Source organism: Labrus bergylta, chromosome 11 (genome assembly GCF_963930695.1).
Source record: "Labrus bergylta chromosome 11, fLabBer1.1, whole genome shotgun sequence".
NCBI classification, from domain to species: domain Eukaryota; kingdom Metazoa; phylum Chordata; class Actinopteri; order Labriformes; family Labridae; genus Labrus; species Labrus bergylta.
The window spans coordinates 8512673-8532631 of NC_089205.1; the positions used below are offsets into that span (position 1 = coordinate 8512673).

The window sequence follows — 19959 nt, forward strand, 5'->3', positions numbered from 1 at the left end:
TGGCTCATTTACAGACGTGATGAAATAACACGACACAACATAAAAACAAACTGCTGCAGACTGTGGCTGTCATTTCTGATGGACATAATTTGTCCATTTTGTTTGTTAAATTGTCAGTGAGTTATTTTATGGTTTAGTCCTGAAGACTGTCCCGTTGTTGTAAATTTGTTGTTTTGTTCGTTCTTCCTTTTACCATGAAAAGGATGAAACTTAGCTGTTGTTCTAATTCCAGTGTCATGACGAGAATTTCATGCACCTCGCTGAAGTGTTTGAAAACAGGAGGCCATAAAATCTTATTTCTGGGGTCAGACCTGCGACGACAAGTGTGGGAAGTTTATACTTAATAATTGTGAAGTGTCCATATTGTTCTGTATACTCGGAAGAAGACTCATTTTCATAAGCCGGCGTAATTATTACCTGCAGAGTGTTTGACTCTGACTGTAGAGGAACTTCAAGGGTGGATGCAAAACACCGCAGTGTGTAGAAACTGTGTCTGCAATATGTTGAAATGTCCTGCAAGGTGTGTGTAATCCTCGTCAGCCGGCAGGTGTGCATTTCTCAACATATTACATAGATGCGTAATGCTAATAAGCCTATATTTATTAATGTGCCTAACTTAATCAATCAATCAATAAATAGTTAAATTCTAAGACACATTCAGGGATCTGACACAAGTTTTCAATTATTCTTTCCTCAAAGTTAATGACGTGTAGAAAAACTTTCCACGTGTAATTCTGATTATTAGAGCGTTTTTAAAAACTCATTACACAAGTTTACACGTTTAGAAAATAAAAGAAAGAATAACTTTTTCGATGCCTCGTAACTTTCTGCCCGATGGTAAATAGAAGTGTTAATAAGTGCGTAACACGCGGAAGCATTAACAGGTGTTGTTAGGCATTAACTGATTTACCTATTTATCTCTTTGTTGAGTTAATACACCTTTGTTTGTTAACCTGAGAAAAGAAGTGACCACGGATGTGTTGTGGTCGTACTGTTGCATTGTGGGACTCATGATTGACGCGGCCGCCATTTTCCCGCTGGACGCTGCTTCCCATTGTGGAAACGAAGAAGAAAATAGAGACAAGCGAAACATTTCTCACCACTTCTACTCGCTTTCCCCCCACAGGTAAGCCTCCTCAAACATGCCCCTGTGTCTATGTGGCAACTTTGTATTTTTAAGTTTTTGTTTTGATGGTTTGTCGGGTCTTTTAAAGGTGATAAACCTTGATTTTTGCCGTGTATTACAATAACAAACAGTGGAAACGACGGTGAAACGCAGCCGTTACTGCAGTCGTTCAGATGAGGGGGAAATTCTGTTTCAAATTATGCGCCGGTTCAGCTCGGTGCTGCTCAGCGGCGAGAGCCCGTTCAGCTCCCCTAGTCCTCTCTGTCTGTTCACTGAAATGTCTTCTGTCTTGTTGTGTCCTTCCCCGATACACTGGTATTGCGGTTATTTATAAAATATGAGTTGTTTATGTGCTCCTCCTTTGCTCGTCTGCCCCGGGTCTTTATCCCGTTTGCGCATCAACCCGCCGCCATCATCAGAGCGGTGAAGGCGGGCCTAGCAACAGTAGAATGCAGCTGCAGAGCCCGCCCACTTTCACAACTCTGTATGCTGATTCGTTCAAACGTTGCATTTTGTGTGACGTGTTTTTCTCACAGCCAATAATCTCGTCGTTGCCCTTTGATCGATGTTTTGTCTGTCTGAGTGTGATAGGGAATATCTTGTATGTTTACATGCCCAGAAAGTTTACTTTTCCAAGTTTCATGTTCAGATTTAATATTTCATGACATAAGTAATACTTGAATAAAAACATACTACAAACATTGCCATACTGTAGGCAATGTTAATAATCTTTATTCAAGCAGTGTCTTATCAAGAAGAATGTAGTTAAATTGTATAATGTACATGTCTGGTACCATGTTTGCATTTTGTGTCTTAAATGCATTCATGATCACATGTCTGAGTAATAAGGTGCCAAAAAGAAATCAGAAAATGTCTAGAACTCTTGTCCATGAAATATGCTGTGAAGATGCATTTCCAATTTGAATTTAAATTCTTTATTCTTCTTTCTTTCCCCCTATCTTTTTCAGGTAATCTTTAGTAGCCATGGCTCGTACCAAGCAGACTGCCCGTAAGTCCACTGGAGGCAAAGCCCCACGTAAACAGCTGGCCACAAAGGCTGCTCGTAAGAGCGCCCCGTCCACTGGTGGAGTCAAGAAGCCTCATCGTTACAGGTGAGACAAGCAAATACAGTTCATCACATTATCTCAATCACTAGATTTTTAGAGCAGTACCTTTCTTGCTTTGTGTACTTAAGCCAATTTAAATGTTGATGATTCAAAAAAGATATCATATACACATTAACTTACATTTCTTTGTGTATTGTGAAGGCCTGGTACCGTGGCTCTGCGTGAGATCCGTCGTTATCAGAAGTCCACTGAGCTGCTGATCCGCAAGCTGCCCTTCCAGCGCCTGGTGAGAGAAATCGCCCAGGACTTCAAGACTGATCTGCGTTTCCAGAGCGCAGCCATCGGAGCTCTGCAGGTCTGTATTAATACACTTTACAAATCATGAGCTTATATTTGACTCAGTTAATCTATTAATCAAAACATCAAGTCTATAAAGTGTCGCAACTAATAATTATTCCCTCTCTATAGAAGTCGAAGCAAAATGCATTTATGCTCTACTGATGACTGTTACATTTCCTGTGCTCCCCCTCTGCAGGAGGCCAGCGAAGCCTACCTGGTGGGTCTCTTTGAGGACACCAATCTGTGCGCCATCCACGCCAAACGTGTCACCATCATGCCCAAAGATATCCAGCTGGCACGTCGTATCCGTGGAGAACGGGCCTAGACGCTCTCTCCTCTTTATCTTTCCCTTTTCACCCCATCATGCCCCTCACCCTTATCCCCCCTCCCTCTCTCCCGCCCTGTGTTAGTAGTGTGTAGAGGGAAACTGATTATATTATGGATAAAGTGTATAGTCGTGTTTTCTTAGTGCTCTCGGCAGCAGACTTCTAGGGTACTCTCTTTTTGTGCATGAACCAAAGCTTTGGTGATGAGATCTTCTCAAGCATTTCTCATAGTTTGCACTGTTTCTAATCAGAGTCTGTGCTGTTAAGGTGGATTTCTGGATGGTCAGAAAGTCTAGTGGATTAGAACAAAGTGAACGCCTGGAGGGGACAGACGGGAGGAGAGGAAGGGTTTTTATCTGCTGGGAGGCTCTAGTCTCTTTCTGCAGCAGGGTGCTAGAAGAACTTCCCTGATCCTCTTCTCCTGCTCTCTAACCTCTGCCTGCCTCGCCCAGAAATGAGGGTGCATGAGTGTGGGCTCTGATCACCACAGTCAATTGTATACAATCCATCAGCATCTTTGGATTTGCTTTATGATTACCATATTGATCTTTGCTGTAATTTGTCATGTTGGTGTTTTTTCCTTTCAGATACTTCTCACACAAGATGTTTTTTTTCACTTCAATCTATTTGTGGCTGACATGGAGATGGGGGGATGAATGGGATTAAAACAACCGCAGAGAACAAAAAAAACAGACTTCAAGAGATTTTTCTACTGATATGCAAAGCCACTGACTCGTTTGTTTCGCACCAAAGTTTGATCCTCTCGTCGACACTCTTTCCAAACCGACACAAGAGTTTAACCTCGTCTGAGTGTTTTTTTTTGCTGGTGTTAAAATTGATCTCCTCTAATAATTAAGCCCAAGAGTTTGAGTACAGTGTTGGAGAAACTTTTTTAGCCGTGTCTCATTTTATAATGACGAACCTTTGTATGACAAAGGTTCATTTAGGTTTGTAATGATCTCTAAAAACCAAAAAGTGTGCAATTTTTTAAAAACATAATAACTGATTAAAATGTGAAAAACTATTGTAAATGAGTGTGACATGACTCATCGTACTGGTCATGTTTTCTGCATACGTCCCCCCTTTGCTTCTGTTTTTTTCTCCCCTCCAGATCCGTTGATCGTCTGTATACCGTCTCTCAGGTTGACTCTTCACCTTTATCACTTAATTTTTATTTTTTTGCTCAGTTTGATTTTCTTTTTATTTGAAATGTTGAGGATAATGTTTCAATCAAACACTGTTTGTAATTTCCAGATTTGTCATATAAGGTGGTAATAAATGGATGTTACACACACTTTACTGTTTCTGTGGTTCCTCTTTTTTTGGCTCTTTTTATTGAAAGGACAGCTGAAGACGGACGGGAAATGTTGGGAGGAGAAACTGGGGCAGACATGCATCAAAGAGTCAAAACCAAATCTGGGACCGATGGGCTGAGGCTTGTAGCCCCTGTTAATGGGGCGCCTGCTTCACCAACTGATCCTGGAACGTTTCTTACCATTGACCCTTGACCTTATCCTTTTGCCTCACAAAGCAGGACAGAACAGGGTCCCTGCCGAAGACCAAACTAGAGTCGGGTCCATAAATTCCTAGACTTTGGAAAGTACAATTGTTATTAGCAGACTGTCTTGTTTTGTACAGTGTGTATGGTAATTCATATCGATGACGTGCTGTAACTTATAGCATTTATTTGCAGACGTGTACACACCTATTGTACAAATGAGAGAGTGGCTAAGCAGGAAGGCGACGTTCAAACAACTGACCTCAGCTGAATATACTGTGGACCAATCACAACCAGAAATCTCAACCCAAGACCCTGCAGACTGAGCTATACTGCCACCCCCAAGTCAATAAATTACATATTGCAAGTTATCATTGGCTGGACCGGATTGAGTTGTAATTAGTTACTGTGTGATTCTCATTGATTTGCTCTATTGAAGTGAGATAAACGAGAGAGTTGGTTTGGTGTTAATGCTACGGGGATCATATCCAAAGCGACCCTGCTCATCATCTTGTCCTTTCTTTAATCCTTGGTCATACCTGAGCTCAAGTTTCATATTTTTAGTGTCAAACATCTGCATAGAGCGACACCGTGTGGCTGTCATGGTGAACTACAACGGTCCATGACAAATACGTAGTTGCGAAGTTTGATATTTTCAGGAGTGAATATGTGAAAACAGCTCTAGAAATAATTGTAAGATACACTTGTATGTCTAAATTTACAGTTAAGACATTGGTACAAACTGCATCTGTGGAAAGTCTTTTCAGTGAAGAGCTAGTGCAGAAGTAAAAAAAAAAGAAGAGAAGAGATCTTTCGAAATGTCAGCTATTTAGAATTGTTCCTGTGTGATGTTGTGGTCCTAAGTCACCACTAAGGGGAACTTCCCCATAAACACAAAGCATCTCTCATTGTTTTCTTATAGCCTTCTATCTCCACTCTACTCTTCATGTCTCCACCCATCAGCCATGATAAAAACCTTGTTTTTCTGTCCAGGGGGAGCTGGAAGACACCAGGAATGACAGTCAGGACAAGAAAGAGAGCAGAGAAGCTGCAGCCAAGAGGAGCTCTGCATCGATGGCCCCAGAGCACGAAGCTTTTTCAGAAAAGAGACTGTACGGACTGAACTTAAAGAGCAGACAACACACACGTCAGTACTTGACCGAGATGTGCGCTGGCTCCCTCGTGTGGCCCTTTTAGGTAATGACACACATGGGAACACGCTTGAAAAGCACAGTTCACAAGTATATAAGTATATAAAGAATCATAGATAAGAGGGAGATAGGGTGATCGAAGATGTCTCCAAGATCTAGCAATATGATAGGTTTAGGATGAGGGAGTGGAGCAGGGCTATTGGATAGATGTGACCAGGTGATGATTACATGAAAAAGAGCATTTGTGGAGCAGTGATGTGACACAGTACGAGCATGTAGGATAAAAAGTCTTCCTGACTGAACTTTCCCTGGAGCTTCATTAAAAGCCTTTTATACTTGACAAACCATCCTGAGCAAACTGTCTGTGCCCCCCTCTGAATACATCAGTGCCACAGATGGGACACCCCAATCAAAATAGTCTGGACCGGCCCTCGCTCCTACAGGTGTAGCAACTAGCAATTATCTGGAGCAACTTTCAGCTGCTGACATTTTTTATTCAGGTGGTTAATCTGCAACACTACAGAGGTTATAAGCTGGCTTCTGGCTTTGATTGGGGGCCTGCTGAATTCAAATAAATGGCTCAATCAGAATCGGATATAGCACTTTGTGTAAAATGAAAACTAAGAGTGTCATTGCCACGGAGATGTTGACCAATCGGCAACACCTCCTAGCTGCAGCTAACCAACCTGTGAACACCTGAACCTCATGTGCTGTCGCTATCACTGGATCAAAACTGAAAGCATGCACATTGAGTGTGTGCATTTCCCTCTGCAAGATAGAATCTGTAACACGTAAGAAGCCGAATCTTCACTGAGTTGTCGTGAAGCATTTCAAGCCCAGCTTTGAAAGTTTTACTCTGATCATGTGCGAGCTGAAAACAGACTGTGGGTCATGAGAGAATAAATAGAAACAATTGCGGCTCTTCAGAGAACATGCAGTCTATTCGGTGTTCAGCTGTGTACAAAGTTGGGTTAACCACATGCAGACCTGAGTGGAGGGGAGGGTGAAAAAGGTGCTGATGAGTTTCACATGAATATTGAAAGTGCTTCCTTTTAAAGCTAGCGTGCACATGCGACAGAAGAAGGCAACGGTGGCAGTCAAACGACAAGTTACATGACAGCAAAATCATCCGGATTACGCCAGAAATCTTCATGAGGATGTATTTATGGGCAGCGTGACAGCTTCCTTTTTTAGCCCCGTTGGTCTGTTGAGCTCTGGGGCAACAGTTGCATGGTACAGAAAGGAAAGAGTTCTCGAGAGAAAAGATTGCAACATGACGAGAGATGTGCCAATAGTGTGAATGAGAAAAGACGCATGACAGCCCAACACATGTGAGTATCAAACTGGCTCAGTACAGTCAATGTACTAAAAGTCTGAATTTATTATGATTCCTTAATGATAACTAAAAATGAATTGTCCAAAAAGCTTCACCTCGTTATGACCGTGCATGCATATGTTTGTGTGCAGGGCAGTTCACAGGTCATTGAACGGCACCACAGCCATCCCATGGGGGCGCAGCAGGAGGAGGCTGTCCCTGCTGGAGCAGCTCAGGGGGTGTCAGGACGCCTGGTGCCCCGGGGCCCCCTGGGATAGAGAGGGGGCCCACCATGCGCTCTGTGGAACACCTGCTGGGGTGAGCTGTTCTCCTCCTTACTACAAAATACTATTTATTTTATTTTATCCACAATTCAACTCAAAATACTGGCATGTTCAAACATTTGAAATGCACATAGTTGGCGTAGTGCAAACCTTCACTAATGAATTTTTCAGCGTTTTTCTCATTGGAAAAGCTGAAGCCGTCATGCTGGTTACATCATAATCCACAAGCAATGATCCCCACATTGTGCCTGAAACATTACTGCAATATGATCGTGACAAAAATCCTAAATCCATGCCGTCCCATGAATCTAATCAGCTGATCCTACTGGACTAGTGGTCTCGGACTTTGTCATCTTTCTACCTCTGGGCAGTGGTGATTCTAGAGTCTGTTGGGGCCCCAGGCAAGAAATAATTGGTGGCCCTACAACTCGCATTTATCACCATCATGTCCGCCATTGTCCCGACGCTTACTCCTCTTCCTCTTTTTTCCTGTTTCTCTCTCCTGAAGACAGATAATCCCTCTTCCTCATTTTTCCTTGACTTTCATTGACAAACGAGAGTGAGTGCTTGTCAGATGGGGCCCCCTTAGGGAGGTTTCCGACTGTCATTGCAAAATTTGCACATTTTTGGGCAACTGCTATGGTTTGAAGTTTGTGAGCCCTCAGGAGCCCCCTATTGGTCTGGGGCCCAAAGCAGACAAGCAGCCCCTCTGCCTCTGGGTGATCAATAATGTCCTCTCCACCGTGTTAACTGGCATTCATATATTTCCCTCTCTGTCACTTTTTCTTTCTCACTTTCCTTTTTAAATCAGAGGATGTGTTGTTGTTTTTTGTGCTCATCCAGGCCGTCACTCCTCTCACCGTCCCCGTCTCTCTGCATTCTGGGATCCTTTCATTAGTTTTTACCCACGTTTCTTTCATCCTGTGAAGTTGTTCAGTTTCCTGCTTACTGTTTGAAGGTGATAAATTATGCTTCGTGTCGTCAGCTGTGCGTCCTTACTGACCTTTGTTAAGTGGAGTTTTATCACTTGTGTGTCGACTACAGAGGGGAAATTAGTGACTCACTTTATCTGGTTAATGGTAAATGGACTTGAGCTTGGTTATTTATTTATTATTGTTCTGACTACTCAAAGCACTTTCACACCGCAGGTCACACCTTCACATTCACACACTGATGGTAGAGGCTGCTGTGTAAAGAGTCCATCAGTATTAACTAATCCCATTCATACACATTTATACACCGCCAATGAAGCAGTGGGAGCAGCTTGGGGTTAAGTGTCTTGCCCAAGGAAACATCGGACATGTGGCTGCAGGAGCTGAGGATCAAACCGACTCTTCCAACTCAGTCACAGCCGCCCCACTGATCCACAGCCGCTCCCCAAGAAGACAATCAAACATACTGCAGGGATGTGTATTTGCTTCATTTAGTGTTCAGCCTACATAAGGATATTTTTCTAAAGAATCATTGACATGCAAGCCTGACGCCTCTGTGACAAAAAAAAAAAAATTAGTTCCCTTTTTTATAGACCTCTGATAACACAACACACTTCTTTTGGCGCTGAATGCAGAAGTCGCGTTAGGTTAAAGCATGAGCAGAGCAGGGAAATGACATGAACTGGACATGAACTGGATACAACTGCTGAAAGGACAGAATGTGAGTACGTCAGAAAATACTTTTTTACAGTTGTGTGAAGGACAGCGGTGCAAATACAAAACTCTGGAGCAGCCAAACGCAGCCCTGTGAGTATTCAGTGACAGGAGAAGGTATCAGGGTTTGTTTGTTTTTACAGCAGAAGAGATCAGAGCTTTAAGGTGTGAAACTCTGCACCTGATTGTTTTATGTCTCCGCTGACCTGCTGCTTGTCTGTGTGCATCTGAGTGTGTGTTAAAAGTTTGGAGACCTACTGTGAACCTGTCTCTATTTCTGCGCACACAAAGCATGAAAGCCACATCCTGTGTGTGTATTAGTGTGTTCTCAGGATTGCATGTGCTTTTGTTTTACCCAAGTTCATTCTGTCTCAACCAACTGCTTTTCTGTTTGAGCCGCTTCCAAGAAGGCGAAAGAATCACGAGTTAGACATTTACAACAAAAAGCAGAATCTTTGCAGAAATGTAGAGCAGCAAACACTGACGATCATGTTGACTTTTATTTGTATCTTTCTAAAGTCTTAAAGGCAGGGTTGATAATTTCCTCCAGATCCACTTCTTAAGATTTTGGTTCAAACTGTCTTTAGGTCCTGACAGAAATTAATAACTCATGTTCTCTGAAAAGGGAACAAAGAAAATCTGTCATCTGTAGCAGTTTGTAAGCCTGTAAAAACTTCAACCAATATCTGCAACGAGATACCAATCTGATGAACCAATCACACGCCTCCTTGTCTCCCTGCTCGTTCTCTACCTCTTACGTGGACTAGCCCACACTTAAAGCATGAGCTGAGGTCCGTTTCTGGACCAACGGTGCTTGTGTAAGTGAGGGGCGTGGCCTTTGAGGGAGCACAGAGGGGAGGGGGTGGGTGCAGACGGAGCACTGAGGGAATGCTACTTTCAATATCATGCTAGTTTTAGAAAATTACCAACCCTGCCTTTAAGGGGGTGTGGGTACATGTTTTTTATTATTTATTAATGAGGGTTCAGTGTGCAATGACATTGATCATTTATAAGACATCAATAAAACTTCACTTAACAAAGGACCGTAAGGAAGCACAGCTGACGACACAAATGTGTTTAACGCTGTAGGAAACAATAAGATTAAATATTAATGGATATGTGTATAATCGGTTGCATGCTTGGAGGCATTGCTGGAGCTGATCCCAGCTGTCATTGGACTAGAGGTGGGGTTGGACTGTTCACCAGCCAATCACAGGGCTGACATATAGAGACAGATAACCAGACACACTCACATTCACACCTACAGGGATATAGAGTCACCAGTTAACCTAATGAACATGGGAGGAAGACACATGCATGGGGAGAACATGTTAACTCCACACATACAGCCTGCTGTCAGATGGGGATTTGAACCAGGAACCTCCTTGCTGTGAGGCAACCATGCTAACCACTCCACCACCGCGCCATACAAATAGCTGCATTATAAAGTAACAAAGATTGATATGAAGGGGGATCAAGACTTACCTTGAAAAGTCAAGCTGTCTCAAAGCCATCTTTGATGCAACAGGTGTTTCAGCTTTTATAACATGAGAAATGAGATAAATAGTCTTGATGAAATACAAACACATGCACAAACAGGATCCTGTGGACATGCACTGATGGAGAGATGTCAGATTGAGGGGGCTACACATGAAAGAGTAATTGGAGCAGTTGGGGGTTTGGTGTCTTGTGTAAGGGTCCAGCTACCAGATCACTTTCCACACTTGGTCCGCACCGGGACTTGAACCTGCGACCGTCCTGTTCCATAACGACAGTCCCTACAGGCTGAGCTACTGCCACTGGTTCTCAGTCTGTGTGAGCCCAAAGTCATTTCAGTTTTACGAGTGGGCAAACAACCCTGCAGCTTTTATAAACTGTGGAAAATTTACAGTTTCTGACTTTCAGTTTTCTCTATGACCTGTCAGCATGCTTGTTTTTTTTAACAATGTTTCCAGTCTTGTCATAGAAACCATGACATAGTGTGCTTTCTGCACCACAATAAGTTGGAATCCTTAAGGGTGAATTCAAGAGAAAACGTCTTCCTGCTCGACGAGTTTCTGTAACACTTGAAAAATGAGTCACTGTGTCTCCCTCCAGAGTTTCCTGGTTGTGCGGGACTCTGCGGCGTCTCAGGCCAGCCTGCTGTGTGTGTCTGCGGGCGGAGAGGATGAAGTAGTTATTGATTATAGCATCGAAAGCAAAGGAGCAGGTAATTGCATGCCAACACCTACTTCTTTCTCTATCTTTTTTCATGTGTGTGTGCATGTAGGCGTCTGAGTCAGTCACTGTGTCACTTTTAGTGGTTACTGTATGAGTCATTGCTCTCTCTCTCTCGCACACCAGACTACAATAACTCATTTAAGTCATAAACTTTTTTTGTGTTTAACTTGAACATGGCAACAACAGAAACCTATTTAAGTCTGTCCAGGTGGGAGCAGGTAGTCTGGCACTCACCTTCTCAAATGCTCTCAAAATGCTAATTCTGTTTCCTTTTATTGTGAAATAACTTTAAGCAACACTTTGCAGATTTTTACTTCACTGCAGGTTCATGTATTGTAGATTAAATCATTATCTAAGTGCCTCTGCACAAACTCACCGCTAAGCCATCAGGCGCCCCCAAACAAGTCTATCAGGAAACACAATAAAAATCAAGATTATCACTAAGGATTACACTAGAGCTTGACCGATAAATCTGCAAGCCGATAATATCGGCCGATATTAACATATCATGTGACTAGCGTATCAGCTAATTTTACCTCTGATATGCTGATATAACTATGTTAATAACCAAGTAATTTAAGTTTATTTTTTATTTGTATTTAGTTTTTTATTCATATTTGTTAATTTCTAATTTAAAGGCAGGGTTGGTAATTTCCTCGAGATCCATGTTTTAAGATTTTGGTTGAAATTGTTTTTAGGTCCCGAAAGAAATTAATAACTCATGTTCTTTAAAAAAGGAACAATGAAAATCTGTCATCTGTAGCAGTTGTAAGTCTGTAAAAACTTCAACCAATGTCTGCCACGAGATACCAATCTGACGAACCAATCACTCCTCCCTGTCTCCCTGCTCGTTCTCTACCCCTTGCGTGGACGAGCCCACACTTAAAACATGAGCTGACGTCTGATGGAGTTTATACTGTGAGTTTACTTACCGCTGAATGAGACATGAGACGACGTAGTTTCTGCAAAATGCAAGAGATGAGCTGAGGTCCACTTCTGGAGCAACGGCGAGTGAGGGGCGTGGCTTTAGATGGAGCACAGAGGGGAGGGGGTGGGTGTAGACGCAGCACTGAGGGAATGCCACTTTCAAAATCATGCTAGTTTTTTTTAAATGACCAACCCTGCCTTTAAGTTTTTTATAACAGCATTAGAGGGCAATAAACCGCAATAAATGTGTGTATTTCTATATCTATCTATCTATAAAGATTGAAGATGGATCCAAGAAAGATATCGGCCGATAAATCGATATTTGCACGGACACAGTTCGTAAAAATGTCCTCCAGAGAGCTTTGTACTATATCTCTCTTCAGTTTGTACTTTTATTTTGTCAGAGTCTTTTTACAACCTCTGGACTTCTGAAGTACAAAAAGTGTGAACTGTAGCAACCTCAGCTGACGTCACCAGAGACCCTTCAGACCGGAGGAAACGTGCTCAGCACCAGTAACTGCACAGCATCAGGAAATAAAAGTCTAAAGGCTAGTGAAGCTGGCGTGAAAATAAAACTAGATGACACAGTCACACTTCTCTTATTTAGAAGTCCCCTTTGAATCTTCCTGGTTGAAGCTGTAGTTTCCAGGAGAGTATTTTCTGACACATCTTGACTGTAACTCTGCCTCCCCCCCCACCCCCCCTCTCTCTTTCTCTCTCTGTCAGTGTTTCAGCTGTCTGAGTCTCGTCTCTGTTTCGCTGACCTCGCTCAGCTCGTGCTCTTCTACTCTCTGACCAGGTAAGGACCCGATGTATCTCTGATGCAGATATTTAACATAAAGCTACATTTTAAATATGTTTGCAGTTTATTCTTGTGGATCTCAAGTATATAAACTATTGTAAGAAAGAAGAATGTAGGAGCTGCATTTAAGTGCATTTTACTTGCATTGTTTGTTCATTTTTTCTGCATTGAATGTGTTATACATTGTTAGTGCTCAGCCTCTGCAGGGGGTGAGGCGCAGGCCTGTAAGTTAGTGTGCAGACAGCAGACAGGTTACAGCCAAGCGGCAACTTCTAGTGTTGAGAAATGAAGCCAACGCGAAGTGCAAAATCCTGCAGTTCCTCAAGTGTCCACTAGAGGCTGTCTGCAGGGCCTCAGGTGTGTGACGGGTGACATCACTCAGGCTTTGTCCATTAATATTTACAGTCTATGGTCACCATCATTGACCACAGGCTCAGGGCATTCAAGCCACTACACACATTTATTTGCATTAGATCTATGAGCAGCTTTAAACATCCCGATGTCACTGGATTTATTTTTTGGATCTAGTCTGTGTGCGTGATGAACTGTTCTGGAGCTTTTGGAGAGGTTAGAGGACAAACCTACACTTCAAAAATGATGGAAAAAGTGATGAAATGTTAAAATAAAGAAAAGTGGGAAATGACAACAAGCTGCTCTCCAGTGTTGAGTATGTACAGGAAGAGCAAACTAGTAAACTTTGGTTAACAGCTTCAACACGAGTGTTTTCCCAGTGCTCACAGTGTTTAACTCTGTTCAGACATTTTGTTTTTTGCGGTCTGGTTTTAGTGAAACCTAACCAGCTCATGTTTGAGCTCTTTTAGAGTCCATGCAAACGTCTGCTGAGCGTGTTTATTTGATTTTTTTTTTTTATCAGGGATGTGCTGCTTGTTTGTCTTTCCATTCCTCGTTGGATCTACAGCGTTTCTGACAAGAACAAAGATCTTCTCTCTGAGCTTCAACCAGGTGAGTTTTAATTTTCAATCTGTTGACTTTCTTTTTCATATCAGAACCAAAGAGAGAGATATTTGTCAGGAGCTTCACTTGTTTAACACTAACTCTCTGATGCAGAAACTTGGCTTCACACACCAGTTGAGCAACACACTGATGAAATGTCCGACAGGGAGCCAGGCAAAATGATGTGCTCCATACAGGTAAGCTGCGTGCGTGTGTGTGTGTGTGCGCAAAGAAGACTGAGAAACAAAAACTTGTTTGTTTCACTGAAAACAGATCAAGTGTTGATGTTCAAAAAGGAGGAATGATGATTTACCAGTGTGGCTGGGCTCAGCCTTAGAGAGAGGGTGAGGAGCTCGGAGTAGAGCCGCTGCTCCATTGCATCGAAAGGAGCCAGTTGAGGTGGTTTGGGCACCTGTTAAGGATGCCTCCTGGACGCCTCCCTTTAGAGGTTTTCTGGCCATGCCTAACTGGGAGACCCCGGGGCAGACCCAGACCCTTTCCGAATAGTCACAGTTCAGTATGCAGTACGTACTATTCAGTATGGAGTTTCAGTATACTGAACTTTCGTGGTCATTCAGTATGCAGATTTTGGGTCCACCTCAGTATACTGAACATTTCAGTATGGATACTAACTTCCGGGTTTCATGCAGTATGGATCGGATGCATCCTTTCAGGAAATGAATTGTATTTTACCACCCACAATGCTGTGCGGAATTAAACGTAAATCATCACTTCACATCTGCCTCCAAATCAAAAAAACCAGCATGGATTAATTGAATTAATTTTTAATCTAGAGTTAAAGTCCCGACTGAAATCGCTACTTTAAATTAACAACAGAAAATATAACAAATGTCTGCATTATTATAAAACCTTTCCCCCTCTATTTAAATAATGATTTCACTATTTAAATGTGTCTTTATTGGTTTATTTTACTTTATATTCTGTATATTACTGTCTTTCATTTGTACTTTCCTTTATGTACTGTATGTTATTTAGTTATTCAATCTGTCTTTTACTTGATTTACATTGTGATACTGTTTTTGTTTACCTGACTGTATATGAGCATTACTCTTCTTGAATAAATTTTTTTTTTTTTTTAAATCGGGTGAATGCGGCCAGTTCGGGTAACGTGGATGGATGGATGGATGTTTTACCACCAAAACTACTTTGCAAAACAGACCCTATACAGCAGAAACACAAACATGTTTTTTTTGGCTTAATGTTTAGATACGTCTTTTGGGAAAGAACAAAGTGGAGGTATTTGTGGGGAGATGGATGGTCAGGACTTTTATTCAGCCCCCGCCCCCCTCCCTATGATGACTTATTTTTCAAAAATATATTGATAACAGTCACGACAGTAGTGACTGTGCGTTAAGACTTATTCGAACCCAAACCTCATCTATGCCCTAAACCTAACCATGTGGTTTTTGTGTGTTGACCATTGACTTTATATAAAGATGGACGGCGTTATATACAGTGAAGCCAAACTATCAGTGCAGGCTGTTTTGTTGGCAGAGTTAGGAGTGAGACTGTATTTAAGACATATGCACATACAAAATATTGCTTACATACATGCTCTATCTTTATTTTTGGTACGTTATTTTGTCACCACAATACTGGACAATGTTAAAAAACATTGTTATCGTGCACATCAAGAACAAACTGCATATGTTTGTCTTTGTTCCCTCAGCTGACCTCCACAAACGGGGCCCTGTGCATCATCAACCCTCTCTACCTTTGCGAACATGGAGATGATTGGCTCACGCAGCCGCCACATTACAAACAAGTGCGACGCCTCAGCACCACCAGGACCTGGGCGGGGGCGGGGCTACGAAGTAAAAGAACAATTTCGTTGGACCAGGAGTCCTCTGCCGCCTATATGGAGAGTTCTGGTGAGAATGTGTTTCTTTGATACATGACCTGAGAGCTTATTCAAAAACGTATATTCCTATTTTAGAGGGCTGGTCAGCAGAGTTGCAATTTGGGGGATACAATGCAATATGATGGACTTCAGTGCTGCACACATTGAGCTGCCTCACATCTAAACGCCCAGCTCATGAGTTCCAAAGCTCGTAAAAGTAAACCGCTCTTATTCACTTTTTGTCAAGAGTTAGTTGAGAAGCGTGCACAGACTGGAAAACTTGCTGTTACCTGATCCCATGTTCAAATCAGTCACAGAGGAATTTCCTTTACTGGTATCAGTATCAGAACATCTCTATTCATGATCCATGTTTTCCTTGTTCAGGTCCAATCAGAGCCAAGTCAGCGGATTTGCCAGATTGCCCACTAACCCCATCAACACCAGCAGCTCCGGCAGGTGTTGTTCTCAGAAGGTCCAGCAGAGATTCTGGCTGCAGCCTTCCTCACAGAGCGAGCACAGAGAGTCTCCCTTTTTCCACTCCCTCCACCCCAGGGGGTTCAAACCGCACATCATTTGAGTTGCAGCCCCATGGCAGCCCCGTGCCTCAGTCTCCTCACAGGGTGTCATGGATCGAAGATGGCGTCTGGCTGCCTCCACCCAGACCTTCCTCTTTGCTCCACCCACCGTCGCTGGAGCTCGACTCTCTGTCCATCAGCAGCATGGAGGAAGAGCAGGACTGCCAAACGCCCAGCCCCATCCCACATCACCAGTCGGCGCACTGGTTGGCTGACAAGGTCATAAATCGTCTCTCAGCGGTGGGTCAGGCTCTCGGTGGGCTGGTGAGTCAGAAGAAAAGACTGACCAATCGTGTGCAAGAGCTGAGCGAGCGGAAAGGCGCTGCGTTTTCAGAAGCTGTGAAAGGATTTGTGGAGACAACACTGAAGAGAGGGGTTTGTCCCACCGGGGTGATGGGGTCAGAGTTCTTACAGGAAGTGAGGTCATCTCTGACATCACTGAGGGAGACACTGTTAGATTACACAGAAATCCAGGCATTGTTGGACAGCATGACTGACTTCAATGACTCAGAGATAGGTGAGTCATGTGATTTGACCGTAGAAAACTATAATATACTCTGTAGATCAATATTGATTTACTCCTCCATTACCTTTTGTTCCCCCTCTAGACTCCCTGGTGGAGCTCTCTATCCACAAGGTGGCCCTGAAGCCCGTCTCTGCACACCTCTACTCCTGCATTCTCGCTTCTCGGACTGATGACCTCACTTTTGAGCGTCTCCAGAACAACTTGCGTGTGCTGGAAAAGAAAGAGATGGAGGAGCTTGGGGGATCGTCAGGGGTCGGAGTGCCCGACTCCCTCAGCCTGGAGCGGATCCAGCAGAGGTGGACGAGCATGCATGAGGTCTACTCCCCGAACAAGAAGGTCCAGATCCTGCTCAAAGTCTGCAAAAGCATCTATCACAGCATGAGTGCTAATTCTAACTCAGGTAGCCAGGCCTTTCTGTAAAATGATTTATACTTTGAAAGCTCCTTTCACGCATGCACTGCAGTGTCAGGGTGGCTGCGGGTGAGCTCACAAATCTCCAAATATGTTGACCTGAACTCTCCTCCCCTGCAGGTTCAGTGTTTGGAGCAGATGATTTCCTCCCCTGCCTGACGTGGGTGCTGCTCCGTAGCAACCTGGTCACCTTACAGATAGACACAGATTACATGATGGAGCTGCTGGACCCCACACAGCTGCAGGGAGAGGGTAAGGCAAATCAGATCCTAAAGCACAGACTGGCTGATTCATCAGTTGCCATCTTTGTTGATCGAGATTGGAAAACAATTATGTTTTTTGACTGAGCCTATTTACGAATTAATAATTCATAATTAGGCCTGTGGCTGACTGATGGGGGCATGATAGCTGTTTGTCAGGAAGCTCAAAATCTGCCTCAGCTCCACCTCTTCACCTGGTGTTAGTTGGACTTAAAGTTAGGTGGAGACAGGATTTCCAGCATGGAGACCGCCATCCAAAGCCCCCTGCAGTCACTAATGGGTGAAGTCCCTCAGGCTTCGTCCATGTTTATTTACAGGCTGCAGCTGTTTTCACATCTGCACTCCTGAAAATTACTAGACAATGTCAGGAGGGATGCTCCTGAAATCCTCCTGACAGAAACTCTGCGTTCGCACATGCAGCTCCTCCTGCAGATATCAGGAGTTTGTCAGGAGTTTTCTGCAAGTGTGAAAGCCCTATCAGACTAGGGGAAAAATCAGCTGTTTTGGTTGACACAAGCGGAATAAGAAACTTTGAAGCTGTAATAGGCTTAGACTGATGTGCTCGAATATTCAGCAACTAAACAAAGAAAATCAGGAGTTTGAAACTAACAGACAGAAGAAGAACTTTTTGTTAGATCTATGAATGTTTTAGATTCTCCACCAGTTAATAAATCCAATCATTGAATTTATATCCTGTTGATTAAAATGACACATCCCTCTCTGCATTCCCCGTATCAACAGGTGGCTACTACCTCACAACCCTGTATGCGTCTCTGTACTACATCAGCAGCTTCCAGCCACGATTGGCTGCCCGTCAGCTCAGCGTGGAAGCCCAGCACTCCCTGAATCAATGGCATCGCAGGCGCACCCTGCACTGCAACCAATCACGCCGCAGCAAGAACCGACGGACTATTCGTAGAATGCCGTGCCGGGGGAAAGGTGCCCAAAACTCACAGACAGAAACCAGGAATGAAGAGGAAAGTGTGAAAAGAGATGCTTCTGTCGATAAAGGCGAGTCACAGCAGCAGACGGAAAGCTCCACAGAGGCTCTGCTCACCGTGAAAGAAGATGAGAACAGAGGCAGAGGAACCGAGGAAGAGTCCCAGGTGTCCCCTCCAGCATCAGACTTTAATCAGCAGGATGTAAAAAGCAGCGAACAGGAGGATGGACTCTGTGTTCAGCAGACGAAGGAGAAGATCACAAAGGATTGTAAAGAAGAGGAACAGACCTGAGGTGCACAGAATGACCATCTGACACACATTTTTATGAGAAGCTTAAATGACCTCAACGATTTCTTAGTGGATCAGACACACCTGAGGCCTGCAGCTAAAATCATCAAAGTTTTTAACCTGTTTGGACTCCACTTCAGTAGAGGCCAAAGAATGATTTGTTTCATTAACACTCTGGGAAGTAAGCAAAAGCTGAAATCTGGATTTTAATAGTGAGAGATTGTTGCTCATAATGCTGCAGCTGAAATAAGTTATTGCAAACAATAGACGGTATATACAGTGTGTTAAACAATCAGCTTAATTTTAAAGCAAAAGTTATATTATTTAATTCGAATCTACTGCAATTAATGCTACAACCTGGTTACCTAAACAAGAAGGGATTTGGTAAAGAAACAGGGAGCCACCCTGTCAGCTGTAAATAATTCAAAAAGACAACAGGAGAAAATTAAATGTACGCTTTATCGCCAATTTAAACACCAATATCAACCAAAATAAACTGGCATTGGAAAAAAAATATTGTCCAGCTTTAATGTCCAAAATTCAATCCAGGAAACCCTTCAGTAATCCAAATAGTTCCAAGTAAAAAAGCTCAAAAACTCAAAAAGAGGTAATCCCAGTAAACAAAAACATGCATTGCAAAAATATCTGCCAAAAGATGAAGAAAAAAGTATCCATTTGAATCGCACTCACCAGTCCTGCAATCGAGATTTCTTCTCTGCAAGTTTTCCCTTTTCACCACTAGGGGGCGGCATTAAACCTCTTGTGTGATGAGCAGGGTTTTTTTCCCCTCCCTGACTGTTTTATTTCCAGTGAGTCTGAGTATCCAGTGTAAGGAAAGTTTATGTTTTTCATTCACATAAATCAAATTAAATATATTTCTAAAGCACATTTAAACACAGATAGAGCTGACCAAAGAGCTGCACAGTATGGTTACAGGATACAAGCATCCTACTTATACCTATAGGACTCAAAAACCAACAGACATGGAAAAGCACATTTTGAGGCGGGTTGAAGCTCAATCCAAAGGTAACTGGACCTCTCCTCCTCCTCCTCCTCCTCCTCCTCCTCCTCCTCTTAGGGGCATTAGGGGCAGCTGTGGCTCAGTGGTAGAGTCAGTCATCTCTCAATTGGAAGATTCAGGGTTCAATCCCCAGCTCCTGCAGCCACATGTGTGATGTGTCCTTGGGCGAGACACTTAACTCCAAGTTGCTCCTGCTGCTTTATCAGCAGCATATGAATGTGATTAGGTAATTCTTTACAGAGGCCTTTTTTTACATCTACCATCACTGTGTAAATGTGTAGGTGCAGGGGTGTGTCCAGAGGGGTGTCCACTCCATGGAGCCACCCAAAAATCCTAAACTGTGATTGGCTTTTTTCCTTGCCAGAGGTGGGACTTATAATTTTCAAAGTGCAGATGTTTCTTTGCAATTAAAAAAAAAAAG

General features: G+C 43.1%; 2 protein-coding genes across 3 annotated transcripts in view; both read left to right on the top strand.

The window, feature by feature from the left end:
• Positions 1-972: 972 nt before the first annotated feature.
• Positions 973-4152, top strand: LOC136180456 (histone H3.3A). Its single transcript, XM_065960065.1, has 4 exons — positions 973-1126; positions 2095-2238; positions 2395-2548; positions 2729-4152. Exons 2-4 carry the CDS (start codon positions 2111-2113, stop codon positions 2855-2857), a joined length of 411 nt encoding a protein of 136 aa, XP_065816137.1. The 5' UTR covers positions 973-1126; positions 2095-2110; the 3' UTR covers positions 2858-4152.
• A 2408-nt stretch (positions 4153-6560) lies between these two features.
• Positions 6561-19959, top strand: part of rinl (Ras and Rab interactor-like) — a 13419-nt gene continuing 20 nt past the window's right edge. Inside the window, exons 1-11 of one of the 2 annotated variants that reach the window (XM_020644331.3) lie at positions 6561-6838; positions 6975-7140; positions 10850-10961; positions 12626-12698; positions 13576-13664; positions 13770-13852; positions 15346-15547; positions 15901-16608; positions 16700-17017; positions 17149-17280; positions 18030-19959. The exon at positions 18030-19959 is cut by the window's right edge and continues 20 nt beyond it. In XM_020644331.3, coding sequence (XP_020499987.2) covers positions 6738-6838; positions 6975-7140; positions 10850-10961; positions 12626-12698; positions 13576-13664; positions 13770-13852; positions 15346-15547; positions 15901-16608; positions 16700-17017; positions 17149-17280; positions 18030-18520 — 2475 coding nt within the window. In that variant the 5' untranslated portion in view covers positions 6561-6737 and the 3' untranslated portion in view covers positions 18521-19959. Of the gene's footprint in view, positions 6839-6974; positions 7141-8629; positions 8760-10849; positions 10962-12625; positions 12699-13575; positions 13665-13769; positions 13853-15345; positions 15548-15900; positions 16609-16699; positions 17018-17148; positions 17281-18029 lie in introns of those variants that run through there. The other variant, XM_065960600.1, reaches the window with a different exon arrangement.